Raw genomic sequence first — 24434 nt, forward strand, 5'->3', positions numbered from 1 at the left:
TTTGTTGCCAAGGTCTGATTCTTCATCTTGTCCCAAGCATGAACCACATCAAATGAAACCACATTTACTAATTCCCTCGACAAATGAATTTTGATGTGAAAACATGTCTCAAAAATTATGTTATTTAATTATTTATATAATAAGTATTTGATTATAATAATTAATCATTTTAAAAAATAAATTAAGTTAAATTTTTTATATTTAAACTATATTATATATTTTATTTTAAATATATATTATTAATAATAATACATTAATTAAATATTTATATATTTTATATATGACAATTATTTTTGAATATTCTTATATATAAATAAACTATATATTTTAATAAAATATTCAAAATATATCCTATTAAAGGGCTTAAAAAAGGCTCAAGAGCATTTGTCGCAGATGAGATAAAATAACTGAGATATCCAAATTATCTACGAAGAAAGTACTGAAATCTGTGTGACATCATTTCATATCAAGCTAAGATGAAATAATTTGAGCCTTAATTCATAAGATAATCATTATATATATATAGATAGAACAAACAATAACTCAATATATTATTATGTTGTCGTGTTTATAATATTTTTTCAATACAACTATTTGTTGTAAAATTAATGGTTAAGAAAATGTAATTCAAAATATTTCTAATATTTTGAAGTTAAGTTTTATTTTTATTTTTTATAGTGAGAGATTGTTTTAAGAGATTATTAAATATGTATTTGAAAATATTATTGTTTTTTGAGTGAAACCATTAATGTTATTAATAGATGTTGAAATTATAGTCTTTGTGTGATTTAATGTTACACTGTTGTGTGAAAGAAGTTTTTTTTTGAAATTTTAGTCATTGTGAGGTTTGGGGTTGTAGCATCTTTAGAGAATCCTGGAGAAAGATTGAGCAAATCTAGAAGCATAACGTATAACCTCAAAATGAAAAGCAACACACCCTATCCTATTTTCCTTATAGAAGTGGGTCTTTCCCTATAGAGAGCCTAGCTATGACTAGGCTTCTGTTGTACAAGCACAAACTCAATAACATAGGAGACCATAGACTTCCTAAACTAGCTTTAAATTCCAGCCAAAACCACCTAAGGCTCAAACGAGGGTGGTATAAAGACACCAGGGCCTGGTTAAACCATTGGAGATCGATGAGAATGTTGCATTGCAAAACATTAATAACATTAAAAAGATTGTTACTTCTAAGTTCAAAGAAAAAATGTGGTGTGAGAAAGATTTAGCAGCTAAAAGAAAATTAAGATATTATAAGGAGGTCATCAACCCCACCCTAGAAGATCAGAAGTATCTCTCTGTTTTAACTAGCTCAAAGAAGAAAGTCAATATAGCCAAGATTAGAACGAACTCTCATGGGCTCCATAGTGAAACGGGTCGTTGGACAGTTCCTAAAACACCATGGATGGAAAGGTTCTGCCATCTCTATGAGAATACGAACATCGAGGATGAAAATCACTTCCTCTTAGAGTTCCCCACATACAACCACATTAGATCTTAGTTTCCCACATTAGATCTTAGTTTCAAAATCTCTGTTGCAATACTTACCTTCCTAGCCTTTTACGATGTCAAAATTACAGTGAGCTGGGAAGGCTTCTCTCCAAGCTTTTTGAGCATAAGAATAAAATCTTAAATTAAACTAAATAATTCGTTTCTTTAGGTCCGATAGACCAAAGTTTGGTCTCAATGGACTTTAACCATCATCATCATCATCAATGTTTGTGTTCACAATATTTCTTCAATATAACTATTTGTTGTAAAAATAATTGATAAAAAAAAATAATTCAAAATATTCTTAAGGCTTTGAAATTAGTTTAGTGATAGTAATATATTGCAGTTATTAAATATGTATTTGAAAATACAGTTTCTTCTGTCATTGTAATAATAATGTAGATTGTTGAAATTAAAGCAGGAAATTAATTGATAAGAAAATGCAATCATTGATTTTAGACTTATTTGATCCATATTATTATTGTAAATGTGTTTCCGAGGTATAACCATATTTAATAATTATGTTAAAATTAATGGAAATTTGTAAATTTGTGTTGCACAAATTAATCTAAAAATTATTATAATTTATTTCTAATAAAAATATAAAAAAATCTATTTTTATTAAATGTAAAATTTATAATTAAAATTTTTATAATTTTATAATTTATAAAATATTTTTTTAATATATATTATAAATCCTAAAATATAAATGGCTTACTCTAACTTATAGATGAAATGTCATTTTTTCACGATATTTTTTTCTGGTTAACTTTAACTAAAATTTTAAAAAGATTTTTAAAAATATGAGTTTAAGTTGTCTAATCTATAAAATTCGAGTACAATAAAGGTCTATTTATACATTCAAAAATACATTTTTAAAAATAAAAAAATCACATTCTTTCTTGAAATTAATTTACCAAATTTAAATAAAAAAATTACCTTTATCTATATATTATACTATATTAATATATAATTTATATTTAATAAAAAAATTAAAGCATTACATTATATAACACATAGTTACAAATCCAACTCTCTATACCAAGAAAACTATAGTTGGACTTACGATCAAGAAAATATGAAAACAACATTGAAAAGATAATTAGGTATATCTTATTTGTTAAGAATATAAAAATATTTTAAAAATAATATATATATATATATATATATATATGAAAATTTTAGTAGATTTATCTAAAAGACTCTACTAAATTAATCAAAGTGTAACTATAAGGCACTAAAAAACCAGGTAACATCCCAATCCCAATAACAAGTAACCAGACCTTTCAATTCTCCTAACCCTAAAAATTCTTAAATACAATATTGAAAAAATAGTCATATATAATTAAGTACTATCGCTTTATTGTAAGTTAATTATTTTAAAGTTTTATTTACATGTATTTAAATAATTTTATTTGTTTTTATCACTATAGAACTTTTAAAAAATTACATAAAACTAAACGAATGATATAAAGTGAAACAATTGAATGTCTCAAATTATGAATTCCCCTTATTAACATAGTGTTGGGGATTTTTCTGTCAAAATCCCAAAAACAAACAAACTACAGAACAGAAAACAATGCTCTGTTTTAAACACACAGGATCTTAGCACAGGGAAGCTTTAAAATTTCTTTGAGCAGACAGAGATTTCACACACACCACAAATTTCTATTCATTAATAAAAATTGTTGTTACAAACTATGGTTCTTCCTCTCTCATAGAGGGATTTACAAGAAAAACAAAACAAAAGACTCAGACCGCTGTGTCTGCTGTATATTCTATTTTGCTGCTGCTGCCTTTCTTTTTCATTCACGCGCTGCTACATTCTATATTTTCACTTCTTCGCACTGCTGTGCATTACAACACCATTTACACTGTTGTGTATTACAATTCTATTACATGGGTGCTGCTGCGTCTCCCCTCTTCACTCTCTCACTTACCAAAAAAAACATTACACAATATATATGACAACAAAAGGACTTACATACGTTTTCACTTGCCAAGCTGCCGTAAAATAAAAAACAATAAAATTAAATGATTTTACCAGCTTTTACTTGTGCCCATACTAGCTTTTACTTGTGCCCATACTCCCGCTGAAATAAAATTAAAAACTTCACCAAAACTTACCAACCCACAGTAAATAGCATTTACTGTTTTACTGACATTTACTGGCGGTAAGTAAAAACTTTTACTTCACGTAAAATTTCATTTAATGCTGGCCTATACTTCACCCATTGACTTCATTTAAATCGCATCGCAGAATCCCATTTGGTCGGAACACAAAATTGGGGCACACACATATGATGCGATCTGCGATATGCGATCGGATCGCATCGCACCATCGCAATCGCCAGAAAACACAACACATATCGGAGGGTGACAAGGTGAGTTGCGATTTGCGATATGCGATAGATCGCATCGCAAATAAAATAAACTTGCAGTTGAAATTATATTTCAACACTCCCCTTTAATTTCAACTGCTGGGTTATCAATCATACCCAGACGCTTCCTTAAAGATTCAAAGTTCTTCTGATCCAGTGGCTTGGTCAGAATATCCGCAACCTGTTCCTGAGTGTTGCAATGTTTTCTCCGTTGTTCACCAATTCTCTTATGAAGTGAAACCTTGTATCAATGTGTTTCGTTCGCTTGTGAAACACAGAATTCTTGGACAACGCAATAGCTGAGCTATTGTCACAAAAAATCACTGTTGTTTTTGCCTGCTCCTGGCCTAAGCTCCTCAACATTCTTATCATCCAAACTGCTTGACATGCTGCTGCTGTAGCTACCACGTACTCTGCTTCTGCTGTAGACAACGCCACAATTGGCTGTTTCTTGGAAGCCCATGAAATTGCTCCTGAACCCATGTGAAAAACGTAACCGGATGTGCTTTTTCTATCATCCACACTTCCAGCCCAATCGCTATCTATGTATACAATTAAATCTGAACTTTCTGAAAATGTATACAAAATGCCAAATCTTTTTGTGCCTTTGACATACCTTAGTATTCTTTTTGCTGCTTGCCAATGTGCCTCTTTTGGCCTCTCCATGAATCTGGAAATCAAACTAACAGCAAACATTATGTCAGGCCTAGTTGCAGTTAAATACATAAGGCTGCCAACTATGCTCTTATATAAGCTAGGATCAAAATCCTTGCTGATGTCCTCTTTGATGAGTTTTAATCCCATTACTGTGAGAGTGATTGCAGCTTTGCACTCTTGCATATTAAATCTGCTCAACACATCATTTACATATCTTGCTTGAGAGATAAAAATTCCATTTTCATTTTGATCTACTTCTATTCCTAAGAAGTATCTCAGCAAACCCATGTCAGTCATCTCAAATTCCTCTTTCATGACTGATTTGAAGTTTTCAATGAGGTAGTCATCATTACCTGTAAAAATAACATCATCAACATACAAGACTACAATTAAAATCTTACCATCCTTTTCTTTGATGTAGACAGTGGGTTCTCCCTCACATTTGTCAAATTCATTTTCCAGTAGATAGGAATCTATCCTACTGTACCACGCTCTTGGCGCTTGTTTCAGCCCATAAAGAGCTTTCTTCAATCTGCACACTTTGTGCTCTTGGCCTTTCTTCTCATAGCCTAGAGGTTGTTCAATGTAAACCTCCTCCTTTAATACTCCATTTAGGAATGCCGACTTCACATCCATTTGGTAAACTTTCCATTTGTTTTGTGCTGCTATGGATAGCACTGCTCTCACGGTTTCCATTCTTGCAACCGGTGCGAAAGTCTCCTCATAATCTCTCCCATACTACTGCTTGTATCCTTTGACAACAAGTCTTGCCTTGTGCCTTTCAATTTTGCCTTCAGCATTGCACTTGATCTTATAGACCCATTTGACTCTAATGACTTCTTTACCTTTTGGTAGCTCAACCAAATCCCATGTCTTTTTTCTTTCTATGGGATTCATCTCCTCATCCATAGCTTCTATCCATTTCTTATCTTTAATAGCATCTTCGAAATGAATAGGATCATCAACATGACAATATAATGCAAACAAAGAATTCATTCCTTCATTATAAATGTCACTTAAATTTCTGAATTTCTTACCTCTTTCACTTGGTGTGCAAGTGCTTGAAGATGCACTTGAATTTCCTCCTTGTGGTGTGCTTGGAGAAGCACTCTCATTTCTCCTCAAGGGTGTTCCTTGCTGTCCTTGTGTTGGCGCTGCTGTTTGGGGATGTATTTCTACCATTTCCTCATCATCTTCATCATGAGACAAACAGTTTTTAACATTAACTGTTTTCTCTATGCTTCCATCCCAAGCTTCCTCCTCAATGAACTGAACATCTCTGCTCACAAAGAATTTCTTGGTGGATGGGATATACAACCTGTAAGCCTTGGATTCCTCACTGTATCCGATGAAGATACATTTCTCCCCTTTGCTGTCCAACTTCCTCCTTAGCTGATCAGGAATGTGTGCATAAGCCACACATCCAAAAGTTTTCATGTGGGTGACTCCTTGCTTTCTCCCACTCCATGCTTCTTCCGACACTTTATTCATCACAGCTTTTGTAGGACACCTATTCAAAATATATACTGCACAGTTTACGGCTTCAGCCCAATAATCATTTGGCAAATGCTTTGCCTTCAACATGCTCCTCGCCATATCCATAATGGTTCTGTTCTTCCTTTCAGCAACTCCATTTTGCTGTGGGGTGTACCTTGCTGTGAATTGCTTGTGAATTCCATTTTCTCTACAAAAACATAAAAATTCTTTGGAGATATACTCACCTCCTCTGTCTGTTCTCAAGACTTTAATACGCAACCCACTTTGATTTTCCACAAGTGCTTTGAAATTTCGGAATTTTTCAAACACTTCCGATTTGTTCTTCAAGAAATAAACCCAAGTCTTTCTTGTAAAATCATCAATGAATGATAGAAAATATTGGCTGCCAGCTAAAGATGGGGTTTTCATTGGTCCACATAAATCTGAGTGGACAATTTCTAAGGGTGCTTTCGCCCTTATGCTTTTCCCGCTTGGAAAACTTTCTCTGTGTTGTTTCCCCAATATGCAACCTTCACAAAGGCTGTCTGGTTTCTCTATCAATGGTAATCCCCTTACCATTCCTTTTCTGCTCAACAAGTTAAGACCTCCAAAGTTGAGATGTCCAAATCTCAAGTGCCACAACCAATTTTCATCCTTTGGTTGGCTTTGGAAAGCCTCTTGGGTAACTGCTGCCATTGCATCTTTGTTTTTCAAATCTGCCCTTATTCTGAGCGGGAACATTCTGTTCCTTGTCATCTTCACTTCAACAATACATCTTTTACTGGGTGGAATATCCATGATGGTGCATACATCATTCTCAAAGAAAACATTGTAACCCTTTTGAACAAGCTGTCCAATACTCAAGAGGTTACATCTCATTCCAGGAACATAATAGACATCTGCTATGGTTTTCCTTTCTCCTTGCTTTGTAAATATTTTAACTTCTCCTTTACCCATAACAGAAATTTTGCTATCAGTCCCAAGTGTGACTTGTGACTTCACACTTTGATCTAAAGCAGAAAACAGGGCTAAGTTTCCTATCATATGGTTGCTGCAACCGGAGTCTAGAAACCATATGTCTTCACTATTTGTTTCAGCCATATTGCAAGCTAACAAAACATTATCTTGGCTGACATTTTCTCTAGTAATATTAGCATTAGATCTATTACTCACATCATGCTGCTTCTTTCTACATTCACTGGCATAATGCCCATATTTTTTACAATAGTAACACTGGACATTGGGTTTTTCATACCTTTGTCCTTGAGCATGATGTTGTCCTCCTTGTTGGTTGCTGCCTTGACCTTGGTTCTGATTTGGATTGCTGCCTCTTCCTTGAGCATTCACTGGACTGTTCCTTCCGCCTCTGTTCTGGCTTCTGCCTCTTGCTCTCTTGTTTCCTCTGCCTTGACCTCTTCCTCTTCCAAAGGACATCTGGGTCTTGAAGGCTTGCTCTAGAGATGAGTTTTCATTTCTACTCAACCTCTGTTCATGTGTGATCAGTGATGCATGAAGCTCATCAACTGAAAAGTTTGAGAGATCCTTTGTCTCTTCTATGGTGGTGACAATCACATGGAACCTTGAGGGTAGGCACCTCAATAGTTTCTCCACAATCCTCCTTTATTCAAGTATCTCTCCATGAGATCTTATTTGTGTGACCAGGCCAATTACTTGAGTGAAGAATGAGTCAATATTGTCTGACTCCTTCATGCACAGGTTCTCAAAATTTTTCCTCAGCAACTGTAGTTTTGCTGTCTTCACTTTCTCCATGCCTTGATAGGTCGTTTTAAGAGTTTGCCATGCATCTTTGGATGTCTTAGCCGCTGCTAACCTTGGAAACACGCTTCCATGCACTGCCTGATACAAGAAGAAGAGGGCTTTTGAGTCCTTCTTCTTGCGGCTCTTTAACATATCCTTTTCTCCCTGAGTTAATGCATTAAACTCATTTTCATCTGCTGGTTGTTCAAAACCATCCTCAACTATTTCCCATAAATCTTGGGAAGCAAACAAGGCTTTCATTGTTATTGCCCAATAATCATAGTTTTTACCATCAAATAATGGGAGCTGCATACCCATGCTATTGCTGGTGCTTGTGCCAGCCATTTTTGCACTCTTAACTATACTTCAAAATACAGTCAAGTATTTAAGAGAAATACCTTGGATTCTTTTGCCTGAATCTTCACACTGCTAGAGAAGTTGTTGCAGTAAGAATCATTCCTTCAGCTTCTTTGAACCCTTCAAAGAGCCTAGACTAGCTCCGATACCACTGTTGGGGATTTTTCTGTCAAAATCCCAAAAACAAACAAACTACATAACAGAGAACAATGCTCTGTTTTAAACACACAGGATCTTAGCACAGGGAAGCTTTAAAATTTCTTTGAGCAGACAGAGATTTCACACACACCACAAATTTCTATTCATTAATAAAAACTGCTGTTACAAACTATGGTTCTTCCTCTCTCACAGAGGGATTTACAAAAAAAACAAAACAAAAGACTCAGACTGCTGTGTCTGCTGTATATTCTATTTTGCTGCTGCTGCCTTTCTTTTTCATTCACGCGCTGCTGCGTTCTATATTTTCACTTCTTCGCACTGCTGTGCATTACAACACAATTTACACTGCTGTGTATTACAATTCTATTACATGGGCGCTGCTGCGTCTCCCCTCTTCACTCTCTCACTTACCAAAAAAAACATTACACAATATATATGACAACAAAAAGATTTACATACGTTTTCACTTGCCAAGCTGCCGTAAAATAAAAAACAATAAAATTAAATGATTTTACCAGCTTTTACTTGTGCCCATACTCCCACTGAAATAAAATTAAAAACTTCACCAAAACTTACCAACCTACAGTAAATAGCATTTACTGTTTTACTGACGGCGGTAAGTAAAAACTTTTACTTCACGTAAAATTTCATTTAATGCTGGCCTATACTTCAACCATTGACTTCATTTAAATCGCATCGCAGAATCCCATTTGGTCGGAACACAAAATTGGGGCACACACATATGATGCGATTTGCGATATGTGATCGGATCGCATCGCACCATCGCAATCGCCAGAAAACACAACACATATCGAAGGGTGACAAGGTGAGTTGCGATTTGCGATATGCGATAGATTGCATCGCAAATAAAATAAACTTGCAGTTGAAATTATATTTCAACACATAGTTGCCATACAATTAATACGACTACCAAAATGATTTTGCTGACTGCAATATTATTTACCATTACTTAGGTATCGAAATATAGACTATAACAGGAGTCATTTACTATTAAAGTACACGAAGAATTTGAATATTTTCGTGAGATACATGGATATGTATCTTTATTAGATTATTCTTCTATTATTTTCATAGTCGGCTTAGAAATTAGTGGCACTAGATTTCTGCAAGGCATTTTGCTCCATCGCGTCCTTTCCAGACATATTGACGAAGTCCAGGAATATGAATATTTGCAATGTAATTTTCCCACTGGATATTCTTAACATCAAATCCTAAACTCGCTTGCTCCTCTGCAGAGAGCTCTTGGAACAGCGTTTCCAAATTCGAGATATCGAATCTACAGAATCATATTAAAATATGTTTTTTTTATATATTTGCGTGTTACATAAACATATTAAAATATTGTTTTGAGGCTTCTGTGATCAGTGCTTTGTGTGTAGTTTTCTTTCGGAGTTCTCGCATCTATAATTGTTTGCATCGACTTTTTGAGTCATCCACCGTGGCTTATCATCAGGATAGATCAGTGATTGTGTAAGACAGATCTGTCTTACACAATGACTGATCTATCCTAATGATGAGCCACTGTGGATATACAAATAATTATGGATATTAAAATATGTTTATTTATATATCCTCATGAAAAAGCAAATTTGTTTACTTAGGAGGTAATTGATGGCAACTCATTTATAATGGGTATTAAATAAGTAGAAATTATATGTCCAAAATAAGATTATTAACCTATCGAAAATTTAATGAGGAACATATACAACCTAACTCATTTAATTTCCATTCACAAACTAATTATTTTCAGTCCGCTCTTGATTACCTTGCTTTGTTGAATGTATACGGCTTGTAGATCTTGGCCATGTACTCCTTGCTTTGTTGAATGTATACGGCTTGTAGATCTTGGCCATGTACTCCAATTGCTGTAAGATATACTCTGCAGTTGATGATGATAACCCAGGTGTCTGAAGGAAGACTATTGGGTTAGATATGCAATCTAAAGTTTAAATAAATACAAAATGCCTTTACAACTTACATTGTTCTGTGAAGTAAAAACCGTTTCCAAAGCCTGCCTGTAGTTCTCCATAGTATTAACGCAGGTAACTTGCTGCAGCAATCTGACTAGGTTTCCTCTGTTATCAATGTAAGGATTACATTTAAAATGTTAGAAATATTAATTTTGTAAGGTCTCCGATTCTCAAGGGATTTACCACCGAAGAAGCAACGTGGTAAACCTTTACGCTACTCTTTTCCGCGTGTTTTGCCATGGCTGATAAAGTTGCATTTACAACCATGTCTACGGGTATCTGTAATTTGAATCGAACAAAAAAGGATTATAAAAATTTAGGTTGATGTGATCTATACTTTGAATATTGGAAAATCTTTCTCTCGGCAATAATCACATTCTTTTTATTAAGATTTTCGAACCATCTAGCAATATCTCTGATGTGATTATTGCGGAAAGGTTTACCAATATAGAAAAAGGATACTCAAGTACTTCAGAAACAGTTTTCCATATTGTGATATAGTTACTAACCAGATCGAGCACAGTATCTGGATCGGCCAAGAAGCAAGGTAATTGACCTTTGCCATAGCGCGTAATGGCTGGATCCAACACTCTGCGATTTAAATATTCGATTTAGCTCTTGTTATGTGTATTAATATTCGGTGAGATTCGTCAAATGATTATAACATACCGGTGGCCTTCGATCCATCCAGGAAAAGGTTGACTGTATGTGCTTTCAATAACAGTCGGACGAACAATAACTACGGGTAAATCTTCCCTGCCATCGCATATTACCATCTCCGCCATTGCCTTGCTGAACACGTAAGTATCCTGCCAGCCGTATGATCTTGCCCTGAAAAACAGCGTTCCAATAGCGAACACCTACTGAGATATGGTGGGATTTGACATTGAAATTGAATACTTTTATCAAAGTTGAATAGGTTTTACTATATTAATATGAAGGACACGATGATCAATGTTACAGAGATAATAAAAAAAAGGAACAAGATTGAAAGAAAGAACGAAATTTTTTGAAGTCAAATTCCAACCTTGGGAAGAAACCATATTGATAGCCTTTACACAAAGATAAATCAATAATTTATTTCTTTTAAAACACTAAGGTTAACCCATGTAAAACACTAATGTCAACTTCTATGGAAATTATATAAGCAAATTGCTTATAACTTTCAACTTCTAGGAAAATTTTATCCTATGTTCCAAGAAAAAAGATGTGGCTATGGTTACACCATGAAAGGAAAGGAGAATTCACAGCTATCGTTATAATGTCACCTTTCCATTCCCAAATCTTTCATCCTTTGAGCAACCTTCCCTTTCTTCAACTTGTAGTTTTGGAGATCTGAAAATTCAATCTCAAAATCTTCTAGAGCTTTGCTTGCTAAATGAAATTCAGCTTGGATGTCCAGAGGTGGAACACATATCGATTTCTCGTTAGCTATACTATACCCCATCTGAAATGGCTCCTCCAGTACTCGGCCTTGTCTTTGCCCGTTGACATATGCTGGAATGAAATAAACCAACAACGATGAGATCGATAAATAATTTAGGTTGAAACGGAGGATGAAATCGATGAGTTACCAGTAGAGATGTGCATCAAAAGTTGGGTTTTCTTGCAGCATTTGCCGAATTCTAGAAGGCGAATAATTGCCTTTGTGTTGGTGTCCAAAGGGACATCGTATCTGCAACAGATGGTGCTCTTAGTTGTATCTATGGTTAGCAGATTGCACAGAATCCAGATATTAAAATGAAGTCAAATATTAACACTATTCAAATGAAGTCAAATATTAACACTATTCAAACAAATAATACAACAACCTTTCATCGAATGTTGTGTTGGCTGCCGAGCTGACAATAATGTCCACCTCCCTTGTAAGCACATCGACCATATCTTTTTCAATTCCAAGATTTTGTTTCGTCATATCGCCAGCCACAGGGACCAGTCTTTTCAACATGAATTCATGGAATTCATTACCATGAATTTCACGCAATCCTTTGAATAACGGAGTAGTCTACCTAGGCTGTAGAATGGCCCTTTTTCCGGCACCGGCCGGAAAATCGTCCGGCTTCGGCGATCGGTAAACTCTCCATCCTCCACCACCATCTCCTAGCACCGCCACCCTCTTTCTCCGCCACCCTCCCCTGACAGCCCTGACATTCCCTGACAAAAAAATCTGAATGCCGCTTGACATCCCTGACCGATCAGCGACGAGCTGGAATTCATGCGGGGAGTATTATGGCCGGTTCGAAATGGTCACCCGCGCGCGATTCTGTTATCTCACATTTCTCGGTCCATTCTGGTCAAGTGTTCGAACCTCAAACAAGGAGATTTAGGCTTCGAATTTGTGGTGGTCTGTTCTGAGATTCAGATTTGCTCGGCAGAGGGTTTTGGCTCTTCCACATACCAATTAGCTGTTTTGAGCGTAAGCGAGAATGGCAGGGGCAGGCAAGTTCGCATTTTCGGCTCTCTTGGCCGTTGTGATGATAATGGGGAGTAGCAGCAGCAGAGGTGACCGCAGCATCTCCCAGTCCAACAATGGAGGCAGGTGCTGCTTCCATGGCCTTCGTTCCCTCTCTATTCTTTGCAATCATGGCCTCATTCATCCCCTTCTTGGTCTCTCGATTTTACTGAGATCTCTTGCGGTTGCTCTTTGGTCCATTTTTTAGGATCAGCGAGGGTCGGCTTTTATTATCAACTTATATATATTTTCTGATATTTATACGGCAGTATAGGTATAGGTTTAGTGGAGGTTATTCTTTTCTGGACAAGTGCCAGAGTATTTTGTATCTGGAGGTTTTCTTACTTCATTGTTTATCCATTTAGGAAATAAACGGATCTCTTCACAGCCCTTTCTATTGAATATGATTTTGAGTTAATAAATTTTGTTTGATAATCTTGGACTTAGCAGGTTACAATGGCTTCGCAGATTTTGCGTTTCTCTGTTGTTTGAGAATCGTGTACTACCGTAGTACACCATATTTATTCCTTAAGGAGCGTATATTATTATGTCAGTTACGGTGTGTTTGTATACATATGTATATATGTCAGACGATAAAAATATGCAGGATATACATCCCTTTCATCATACACATCTCTTACCCTTTTTTGAATGCTTCCCTTACTTTCTACACTTTTCATGATGAATAAATTTTGATATCCATAAGCCATGGTAAGCTTTCCAGCTCTGTATGACCATGAATTCTTTTCCTAATGCATTATAGTATCTTTCCATCTGTGCATATGATCATCATTTAAAATTTTCGATGTGCAGAGTCATTCGTATTAGGATAAAACAGTACAAAGCATTTGATACCCTGGCATGCGAAAATTTTAAAGTGCTACTCATTTCTCGAATCCGAACAAAAGGGCACACAGCATTCTATACCGGACATGGTATCTTTCCGGTTCATGATCATTTAAAATCGAGAAGCATAAACGGGTTACATTTTCCCACAAATTGTGACATGATGGTTTTTTAGTCCGTTTCCATAAGATTTCTGATGATGGTGCTGAATTGGTTAACATTTTTGATGGTGTTACAGTCAGTTTTAAAATGAAGTGCCAAATTCTAAAGAGAAATTAGCAGGGAAATTGTGGAATTGTGGCCTCTTAAAGACAAAAATTTCCTAATTCTGATGAGAAATGAAGAGCCAAAATCGAATGAGAATTTAGCAGGGAAATAATTCTGATGAGAAATTAAGAGTTAAATTCTAATGAGAAATTAGGAGGGAAATTGTGAAATTCCAATGCGGAGAGTTTCATTTAAGGATAAAACAGTACAAAACATTTTATACCCTGAAATACAAAAACTTTCATGTGACAGATTACTTTCTTGGCCTATCTTGTAAAAAGGGTACGAAGCATTTTATAGTGGATAAAAAAAATAAAATAAAAAAGTGTTTACCAAGATGGAAGAAAAAAAGGAAAAAAAATATTTATGGAAGGTGGAAGAAAAATATTTATCAAGGTGGAAGAATTGCACTGATGGTTAAAAGTGTTTTAGGCAAAAGATATAAAAGGTTTTTGCATCAACAGTGTTTGAATCATGTTTGTGATGATGGAAGTGGATTTTGCCGGATTTTATTAAAATCTTGCTAGAATTTTCATCATTTTCAGCCCAAAAAAGCAGCCTTGTTAGACCACTGGATAACGAGGTCGAGGAGGAATTGCTTTGATGGCCAAAAATGACTGGAAATTGGGCAAAAAATTTCAAAAAATCTTATACCAAAATGTTTGAATGAATTATTTTTGATGATGGAAATGGATTCAGCACCATCTAAAAATTTTGGCACACCCAAAATCAACTTTTGGCATACCCAAAATCTTGAAGTTTAAGAACTATACCTTGGATGTGCCAATTTCTCTTTCATCTATGTGCCAAATTCAAAAAATTCTTTTGAAGTTTAACAACTATAACTTCAATGTGCCAAATTCTTTTTCATATGCTAAATTCGTTTACTTACATATCCCGTCACGCATTTTATACCGGATAAAAAATGGTATACAAGTACATTTGTCCACAACTATAACTTTTAATTGTTTTTAATGGATGGATAAATTTCAAATTTTCTCTCCATCAAAATGGATGCATGGATGACTTTAATGAAGGGAACTTACATTTGTGGACTGTTGCCAATGTTGTGTTGCATATTCTTTTAAGTTGTGGACTGTTGCCAATGATGTTTTGCATCTTCTTTAAGTTGTGGACTGCATCTTCTTTAAGTTGTGGATTATGCATGGATGACTTGAATGAAGGGAACTTACATTTGTGGACTGTTGCCAATGTTGTGTTGCATATTCTTTAAGTTGTGGACCGTTTCCAATGATGTTTTGCATCTTCTTTAAGTTGTGGAAATCATCTTCTTTAAGTTGTGGATTGTTGGCTTTAAGTTAGGGTGTACTTGGAGAGCTAATGTTATGAAATTAATTTTAATTAACGGAATTTATAATTGTGAATAGTGGTGAATGATATTCTTTGTCTGTTTTATATTGAAAATTTGGAGACGTAATGTTATGGATGTTTTAATCTTGTGAAATTAAGGTGAATGAAGGGAAATTGCAATTATATTGGTGAATGGTGTTTTTTTAGTATGTTGATGATTTAGAAAGTTAATGTAATGGTGAATTGAGTTAATCAAATGAAATTAATCATTTAAAATGATTGATGTGCATAGTGTATTTTTGAAGATGTTTTAAGTATTTTGTATCTAGACTCTATAAATTTAGGGAAACATCCAAGGGAAAACATGGACAATGGAAACATCTAATCAATATGTAAGGAAAACATGGACAATGTTGAAAGATAAAATGAATTTATTTTTTACAAATAAAAACAAGTTGTCATGTTGCATGAAACTTGTGGCCCATGGGAGCTTATCACAAAGAAGAATAAAGTTTGAGATAATGGTTGTGGAAGTTTATCAAAATCAAGGGCCTATCAAAAAGAAGAATAAAGTTCCAAATAATGCTTGTGGAAGTTTTTCAAAATCAAGGGGCAAGCAAATATGCTTTGTTTAACTCTATGTAAGTGTTCCACAATTTAGAATCAATACAACTATGTAAATTGCTTAGAAGCCAACCCCTATACCTTATTCAATGACATCTTTTAGACTTGGTATTGAAAAGGTTCAATTGGCCGATACCTTTGGAACCTCTTGGGGTAATTCCATTTTTCATGAGCATTGAACAATTGGGCTGTACAAGCTTACTTTTAAGTAAAAAATCTTCATAAGTATTAAACCATTTGTAACAACCTTTTTTGGTTGTCCCCTCGTGTAAATATTTTCATGTGTGATTGAAATTAATTGTGATAAATGTAAAAATGGCTAGATTGAGAAGAGGACATAGATTCAAAGCTTGAGAGAAGTTGCTTAGGAATTGCATGAGGAAATAACCAAGCTAAGAAGTTTTTGTTTAATGGCCACCCCTATTCATGTTGAATTAAAAACAAGTTGGTATAGACATTTAAATGGAGCAAAAAAACAAACTAGCTTGCTCTCCTGGAGGTTTGTAAGTGGTCTAAACACATCTGGGAATTCAGATCATGTCCTGTGAGAAATATTGGGAATGCCAGATTTTTGTATAAATTGGATAGTGTAAAACAAAGAAATAACATCCAAGGGCTAGACTTGGTGGGGTCCACAAGATTGTCTATGTGGAAAGGGTTAAGAGGACATAGCCACAACCATGTTGGTGTGAAGGATAACATGGAATTGCTTGCTGAAGTGGTAGAGCCACGCAGACACCATGTGGGTGCCACATGGAAGGATCTTGTTTACATGGAAAATATTAAATGATCAAACTTTAAATGGGCATAACTTTTGATCCATGCATGATCCATAAACTGTTGTGGATATTCCACTGGATAGTTCGTCATAATATATATGATAAAACTGTATTTAAAAATCCAAAATATACATTATTAGGGTTGTATTTCTCTTTAACGTTTTGGATATGTAGATTATTGTTAATTGCATATATATGAAAATTAAAATTATGCATAAAATATAGAAAAGTGAAATAAAAACTCATAAACCATGATTGACACAAGATATGACCTGGGAAACCTTTTAAGGAGAAACCCATGTTGGAAGTTGAGGTCATTCAACTCTCTTTCTCTGAATATAAAATGGTTGTAAGTACAAAGAAGTACAACCTATGGCATGTGGCTACTACAGTGCACAACTTCTCTCTATGTGCTCTATCTGGTATCCCTCTTGGCTATTTTTTCTCATCTATGGAACAAATGCACTCAAAAGAATGGAACCCCTTTTCCTCCTAATGGCCCGATTATAACATAGCTCGATAGCCTACTAGTGGTTGGGTTTGAATACCCCAACTCTTAACCAAAGTTATAATATGGACTATTCTAGAGTCTTCTTCATCATAATCATGTGGCATCCTCTCGAATTATGGTGGTGAAAATAGAAAGGTCAAATTTTGAGTGGCATAAATTTTACCTAAGGACTTTGATTGACATGATTCTTGCATTGTTGGAAAGGTCTCTGTGTGTAGAATATGATAAAAATGTGCTTCCTTCAACCCTCGGGATATAAATCCCTTTATATATAACAGTGGGAGGCTTTGAATTAAAGTGGGAGGAGCCAAAAGTGTTTCGAGCCTTGTTATTCTTTTCTAACACAGGACCTTCACAACCCTTGTATACTTCTAGACTGGCCTTAGCGGCACTGCCCCCAATTATTAGCATTCTTTTCGTACGTTAATGCCCCTCTTAAATACTCGACCTCTTCTACCTTCCAATAATGCTGCTCACATTTCTTGGCTCCTTTATACTTGATGCCTTGGAACTGTCCCCATGATCGTGCATAATGACACCTGGGTCTCAAAGTTTGGCCTTCTTTTAATTGTTTGTTCTTCGAACCTTTAGCCTAAAGCCCTTCTGGATGATCCAATTGCAACACAACGTCCTCTAATTTGTTGTGGGTTATCACATTCATTGTTGCCTCATCAGCTCGCTCAATAGTTGCTGGTACAATAAAAAGAAGTGTTACAACAAATCACCAGGATAGAAACTTCGGGCGAGGCCCACTTGTTCCTCCTACCAATGTTTATGGCTCGCTCTTATTAGCTCGGTGCAATGGAGAGCAAGCTAGTTTGTTTTTTTGCTCCATTTAAATGTCTATACCAACTTGTTTTTAATTCAACATGAATAGGGGTGGCCATTAAACAAAAACTTCTTAGCTTGGTTATTTCCTCATGCAATTCCTAAGCAACTTCTCTCAAGCTTTGAATCTATGTCCTCTTCTCAATCTAGTCACTTTTACATTTATCACAATTAATTTCAATCACACATGAAAATATTTACACGAGGGGACAACCAAAAAAGGTTGTTACAAATGGTTTAATACTTATGAAGATTTTTTACTTAAAAGTAAGCTTGTACAGCCCAATTGTTCAATGCTCATGAAAAATGGAATTACCCCAAGAGGTTCCAAAGGTATCGGCCAGTTGAACCTTTTCAATACCAAGTCTAAAAGATGTCATTGAATAAGGTATAGGGGTTGGCTTCTAAGCAATTTACATAGTTGTATTGATTCTAAATTGTGGAACACTTACATAGAGTTAAAGAAATCATATTTGCTTGGCCCTTGATTTTGAAAAACTTCCACAAGCATTATTTGGAACTTTATTCTTCTTTTTGATAGGCCCTTGATTTTGATAAACTTCCACAACCATTATCTCAAACTTTATTCTTCTTTGTGATAAGCTCCCATGGGCCACAAGTTTCATGCAACATGACAACTTGTTTTTATTTGTTAAAAATAAATTCATTTTATCTTTCAACATTGTCCATGTTTTCCTTACATATTGATTAGATGTTTCCATTGTCCATGTTTTCCCTTGGATGTTTCCCTAAATTTATAGAGTCTAGATACAAAATACTTAAAACATCTTCAAAAATACACTATGCACATCAATCATTTTAAATGATTAATGTCATTTGATTAACTCAATTCACCATTACATTAACTTTCTAAATCATCAACATACTAAAAAAACACCATTCACCAATATAATTGCAATTTCCCTTCATTCACCTTAATTTCACAAGATTAAAACATCCATAACATTACCTCTCCAAATTTTCAATATAAAACAGACAAAGAATATCATTCACCTCATAAAGAATATCATTCACCACTATTCACAATTATAAATTCCGTTAATTAAAATTAATTTCATAACATTAGCTCTCCAAGTACACCCTAACTTAAAGCCAACAATCCACAACTTAAAGAAGATGCAGTCCACAACTTAAAGAAGATGCAAAACATCATTGGCAACGGTCCACAACTTAAAGAATATGCAACACAACATTGGCAACAGTCCACAAATGTAAGTTCCCTTCATTCAAGTCATCCATGCATAATCCACAACTTAAAGAAGATGCAGTCCACAACTTAAAGAAGATGCAAAACATCATTGGCAACAGTCCACAACTTAAAAGAATATGCAACACAACATTGGCAACAGTCCACAAATGTAAGTTCCCTTCATTAAAGTCATCCATGCATCCGTTTTGATGGAGAGAAAATTTGAAATTTATCCATCCATTAAAAACAATTAAAAGTTATAGTTGTGGACAAATGTACTTGTATACCATTTTTTATCCGGTATAAAATGCGTGACGGGATATGTAAGTAAACGAATTTAGCATATGAAAAAGAATTTGGCACATTGAAGTTATAGTTGTTAAACTTCAAAAGAATTTTTTGAATTTGGCACATAGATGAAAGAGAAATTGGCACATCCAAGGTATAGTTCTTAAACTTCAAGATTTTGGGTATGCCAAAAGTTGATTTTGGGTGTGCCAAAATTTTTAGATGGTGCTGAATCCATTTCCATCATCAAAAATAATTCATTCAAACATTTGGGTATAAGATTTTTTGAAATTTTTTTGCCCAATTTCCAGTCATTTTTGGCCATCAAAGCAATTCCTCCTCGACCTCGTTATCCAGTGGTCTAACAAGGCTGCTTTTTTGGGCTGAAAATGATGAAAATTCTAGCAAGATTTTAATAAAATCCGGCAAAGATTTTTGTAAATCCAGGTTACAGCTGTCAAGCTTAAAAGTTTTGACAGCTTAAAAGTTTTCGGTGCCCTGGAGGGTTTTGATAGCGCTGAATCTACTTCCATCATAAAAAAAAACATGATTGAATCCACTTCCATCATCACAAACATGATTCAAACACTGTTGATGCAAAAACCTTTTATATCTTTTGCCTAAAACACTTTTAACCATCAGTGCAATTCTTCCACCTTGATAAATATTTTTCTTCCACCTTCCATAAATATTTTTTTTCCTTTTTTTCTTCCATCTTGGTAAACACTTTTTTATTTCCATCTTGGTAAACACTTTTTTATTTTATTTTTTTTATCCACTATAAAATGCTTCGTACCCTTTTTACAAGATAGGCCAAGAAAGTAATCTGTCACATGAAAGTTTTTGTATTTCAGGGTATAAAATGTTTTGTACTGTTTTATCCTTAAATGAAACTCTCCGCATTGGAATTTCACAATTTCCCTCCTAATTTCTCATTAGAATTTGACTCTTAATTTCTCATCAGAATTATTTCCCTGCTAAATTCTCATTCGATTTTGGCTCTTCATTTCTCATCAGAATTAGGAAATTGGTGTCTTTAAGAGGCCACAATTCCACAATTTCCCTGCTAATTTCTCTTTAGAATTTGGCACTTCATTTTAAAACTGACTGTAACACCATCAAAAATGTTAACCAATTCAGCACCATCATCAGAAATCTTATGGAAACGGACTAAAAAACCATCATGTCACAATTTGTGGGAAAATGTAACCCGTTTATGCTTCTCGATTTTAAATGATCATGAACCGGAAAGATACCATGTCCGGTATAGAATGCTGTGTGCCCTTTTGTTCGGATTCGAGAAATGAGTAGCACTTTAAAATTTTCGCATGCCAGGGTATCAAATGCTTTGTACTGTTTTATCCTAATACGAATGACTCTGCACATCGAAAATTTTAAATGATGATCTGTGCACTCTGCACATCGAAAATTTTAAATGATGATCATATGCACAGATGGAAAGATACTATAATGCATTAGGAAAAGAATTCATGGTCATACAGAGCTGGAAAGCTTACCATGGCTTATTGATATCAAAATTTATTCATCATGAAAAGTGTAGAAAGTAAGGCAAGCATTCAAAAAAGGGTAAGAGATGTGTATGATGAAAGGGATGTATATCCTGCATATTTTTATCGTCTGACATATATACATATGTATACAAACACACCGTAACTGACATAATAATATACGCTCCTTAAAGAATAAATATGGTGTACTACGGTAGTACACGATTCTCAAACAACAGAGAAACGCAAAATCTGCGAAGCCATTGTAACCTGCTAAGTCCAAGATTATCAAACAAAATTTATTAACTCAAAATCATATTCAATAGAAAGGGCTGTGAAGAGATCCCTTTATTTCCTAAATGGATAAACAATGAAGTAAGAAAACCTCCAGATACAAAATACTCTGGCACTCGTCCAGAAAAGAATAACCTCCACTAAACCTATACCTATACTGCCGTATAAATATCAGAAAATATATATAAGTTGATAATAAAAGCCGACCCTCGCTGATCCTAAAAAATGGACCAAAGAGCAACCGCAAGAGATCTCAGTAAAATCGAGAGACCAAGAAGGGGATGAATGAGGCCATGATTGCGAAGAATAGAGAGGGAACGAAGGCCATGGAAGCAGCACCTGCCTCCATTGTTGGACTGGGAGATGCTGCGGTCACCTCTGCTGCTGCTACTACTCCCGCTCCCACCATTATCATCACAACGGCCAAGAGAGCCGAAAATGCGTACTTGCCTGCCCCCGCCATTCTCGCTTACGCTCAAAACAGCTAATTGATATGTGGAAGAGCCAAAACCCTCTGCCGAGCAAATCTGAATCTCAGAACAGACCACCACAAATTCGAAGCCTAAATCTCCTTGTTTGAGGTTCGAACACTCGACCAGAATGGACCGAGAAATGTGAGATAACAGAATCGCGCGCGGGTGACCATTTCGAACCGGCCATAATACTCCCCGCATGAATTCCAGCTCGTCGCTGATCGGTCAGGGATGTCAGGCGGCATTCAGATTTTTTTGTCGGGAATGTCAGGGCTGTCAGGGGAGGGTGGCGGAGCTAGGAGATGGTGGTGGAGGATGGAGAGTTTATCGGTAGCCGGAGCCGGACGATTTTCCGGCTGGTGCCGGAAAACGGGCCATTCTACAGCCTAGATAGACTACTCCTTGAATAACTCGCTGTTCATAACCTGACTTTCGCAAATTATTAGAAATTGTTATGATCATCGCATAAGTCTAGTAATCTCATTTCTAGTACTTAACTCTAGAAGAGGATATTCATCATACTTCATTTATCAATCTTTTCGATGCAGAGGTGGACTCATGATCAGCCCTGATTATCAAAAACAGCTTTCCGATATCTGGTTGCATTCTCAATATTTTTTCTATCAACACTGCAGATATGAGAAACAAGCGTTCATTAATTACGAGTGAGCCAGCAGGATGTGATCTAAATAACTAAATTAGAAATAATTAATAACTTGAGGAAGTTGTGTTACACCTTTTCCCAGAAAACCCGTGGCACCAGTGATGAGAAAGTTCTTCCTCCTCAGAAAATCTACAATTCCAAGACCCTTGTATGGGGCTATAGAAGTGTCCTCAGTATTCCCCCCAGCGATTGTGGCATCCGGTAATCTGCTTCTTCTGCTCCGTGAGAATAAAGTGCCTTTTGAGGCTTCATGTTTTGTGCTCATCAACACTAACTCGTCTGAATCTGCTCTTGTGCAGCAGAATCGATTAGGTTTTCTTGACTTACTACCTACCCCATGATTTATTAGTACTGAACTGGGAAACGAAAAAGACGACGGGATAGTCCGCTTGATGGGGAGGAGCAGTTCTGATTTCTTATCCCTCATATAACGAGCAGGAAAAAAACATAAAGTAAGATTGGGATGTGGAACTGTTTGTGACATAGCCATGACAGCCAAAATATTAGACTCCCAGAGTTTTACAGACAAATCGACGAACACTGCAAACAAGGAAATACTGAACATAAACCTATATTATCAATGTATAAAATATATCAATATATTGACATTATCAACGTACGAATATATTTCGGCCACAGCAGACTTAAATGAATAGCACTAATGACTAGTCACCGAAATTAATGACAAGACCAAATGATGAAGTTTTTGAACCAACTACACACGCGAGAGTCGCATGATATTAAATGCGACGATGACAGAAAAAGGAATTATAAGCTGTTATAGCATGTAATTAGTTTCCAGAGGCAGTGACATAGTTGCTGAGAATTTCTGGAATCTTGGGCATTGCAATATGATATTAAATACGACGGTGACAAAAAACAGGAATTATAAGGTGTTACAGCATGTATGTTTCCAGAGGAGGCAGTGACATAGTTGCTGAGAAGAATCTTGTGTGCACTGTTTCTGTGCATTGTTTGAAGAGCCTAAGAGCTCACAGTTTAGGATGAATATTTCACCCATTTTATGAAAAAGGTATTTTCAATTTTTTTTACAATTATGATTTATATTAATATAATTAACATGACTATACATGTATAAAACATTTTAATAGAATAAAACTTGAATATAATATATTTGGATATATTTTATTAAATTATATTGTTTTTAAATTTTGATTTTAGATTTATAAAATGTTATACTCTTGAATATAATATATTTGGATACATTTTATTAAACTATATTGTTTTTAAATTCTGCTTTTAAATTTATAAAATGTGTTATACTCTTGAATATGATACATTTTATTAAAATATATTATTTTTTAATCTTATTTTAAATTTATGGAATGCTAGAGTATAAGTCCTTTTGTGATACACATACACATGCATGTGAATGTGATGGAATTACATAAGCATAAATGAAAGATAGATTCTTGGGTTCCATTATATCAACTTCATATAAGATTGCAAATATTAAAGCTTTAAATCTGATTGAAAATTCATATTATTTGTCAGGCCAGGAGTAACTCCAGTTTGGCAGAAAACTCAGAAAAACTAATTCGTTTGATTATTCCATAGGTAGGCTATTGTTTTATACATTAGGAGTGATTGTTCAGTTCATCTTCCGATGATTGTTCACATTCCTGATTTATTTATTTTACAAATTCCCCAATCATGAAGATTAGGTGTCAACATTCCCCCTTAATCTGAAGGAATATTGGTGAGTCCAAGCATCATTCTGAATCGTTCAAGCTTTTCGTTTCCAAGTGCTTTGGTGAAGATGTCTGCAATTTGCTCATTTGTGGAACAATGACGGAGATGGATTGTTTTGGCCTTAACATGATGTCGAATCAGATGATATTTAGTATTGATATGCTTTGTTCGATCATGGAACTTTGGATTCTTGGCCAACTTTATTGCAGAGGTGTTATCAATCATGAGTGGAGTTGATTGTACTTGTTTTACCTGCAAATCTTCAAGAATTTTCCTGAGCCACACAATTTCTTTCGTTGCTTCAGCTGCTGCCACGTATTCTGCTTCAGTTGTGGAATCTGCTGGAACTGATTGTTTGCGTGATCTCCAGGAGACAGCTCCTGATCCAAGACTCAT

At 35.2% G+C, this 24434-nt stretch overlaps 1 protein-coding gene and 1 pseudogene across 1 annotated transcript; both read right to left on the minus strand.

Annotated features, from left to right (window-relative positions):
• Positions 1 to 9395: 9395 nt before the first annotated feature.
• Positions 9396 to 12867, minus strand: LOC149157065 (fatty acyl-CoA reductase 2, chloroplastic-like; annotated as a pseudogene).
• An 8312-nt stretch (positions 12868 to 21179) lies between these two features.
• Positions 21180 to 21811, minus strand: LOC149157066 (uncharacterized). The gene has a single exon (XM_089445543.1). The coding sequence runs from the start codon at positions 21649 to 21651 to the stop codon at positions 21442 to 21444; it is 210 nt and encodes a 69-aa protein (XP_089301669.1). The 5' UTR covers positions 21652 to 21811; the 3' UTR covers positions 21180 to 21441.
• Positions 21812 to 24434: the final 2623 nt, after the last annotated feature.

Source organism: Pinus tabuliformis, chromosome 9 (genome assembly GCF_031772625.1).
Source record: "Pinus tabuliformis cultivar Carrire ecotype Pingquan chromosome 9, CPIR1, whole genome shotgun sequence".
Taxonomy (NCBI): Eukaryota; Viridiplantae; Streptophyta; class Pinopsida; order Pinales; family Pinaceae; genus Pinus; species Pinus tabuliformis.

Bases quoted from the DNA above. Each gene is read 5' to 3' on its own strand.
- LOC149157066 (XM_089445543.1), bottom strand. From the start codon at position 21,651: ATGGCGGGGGCAGGCAAGTACGCATTTTCGGCTCTCTTGGCCGTTGTG.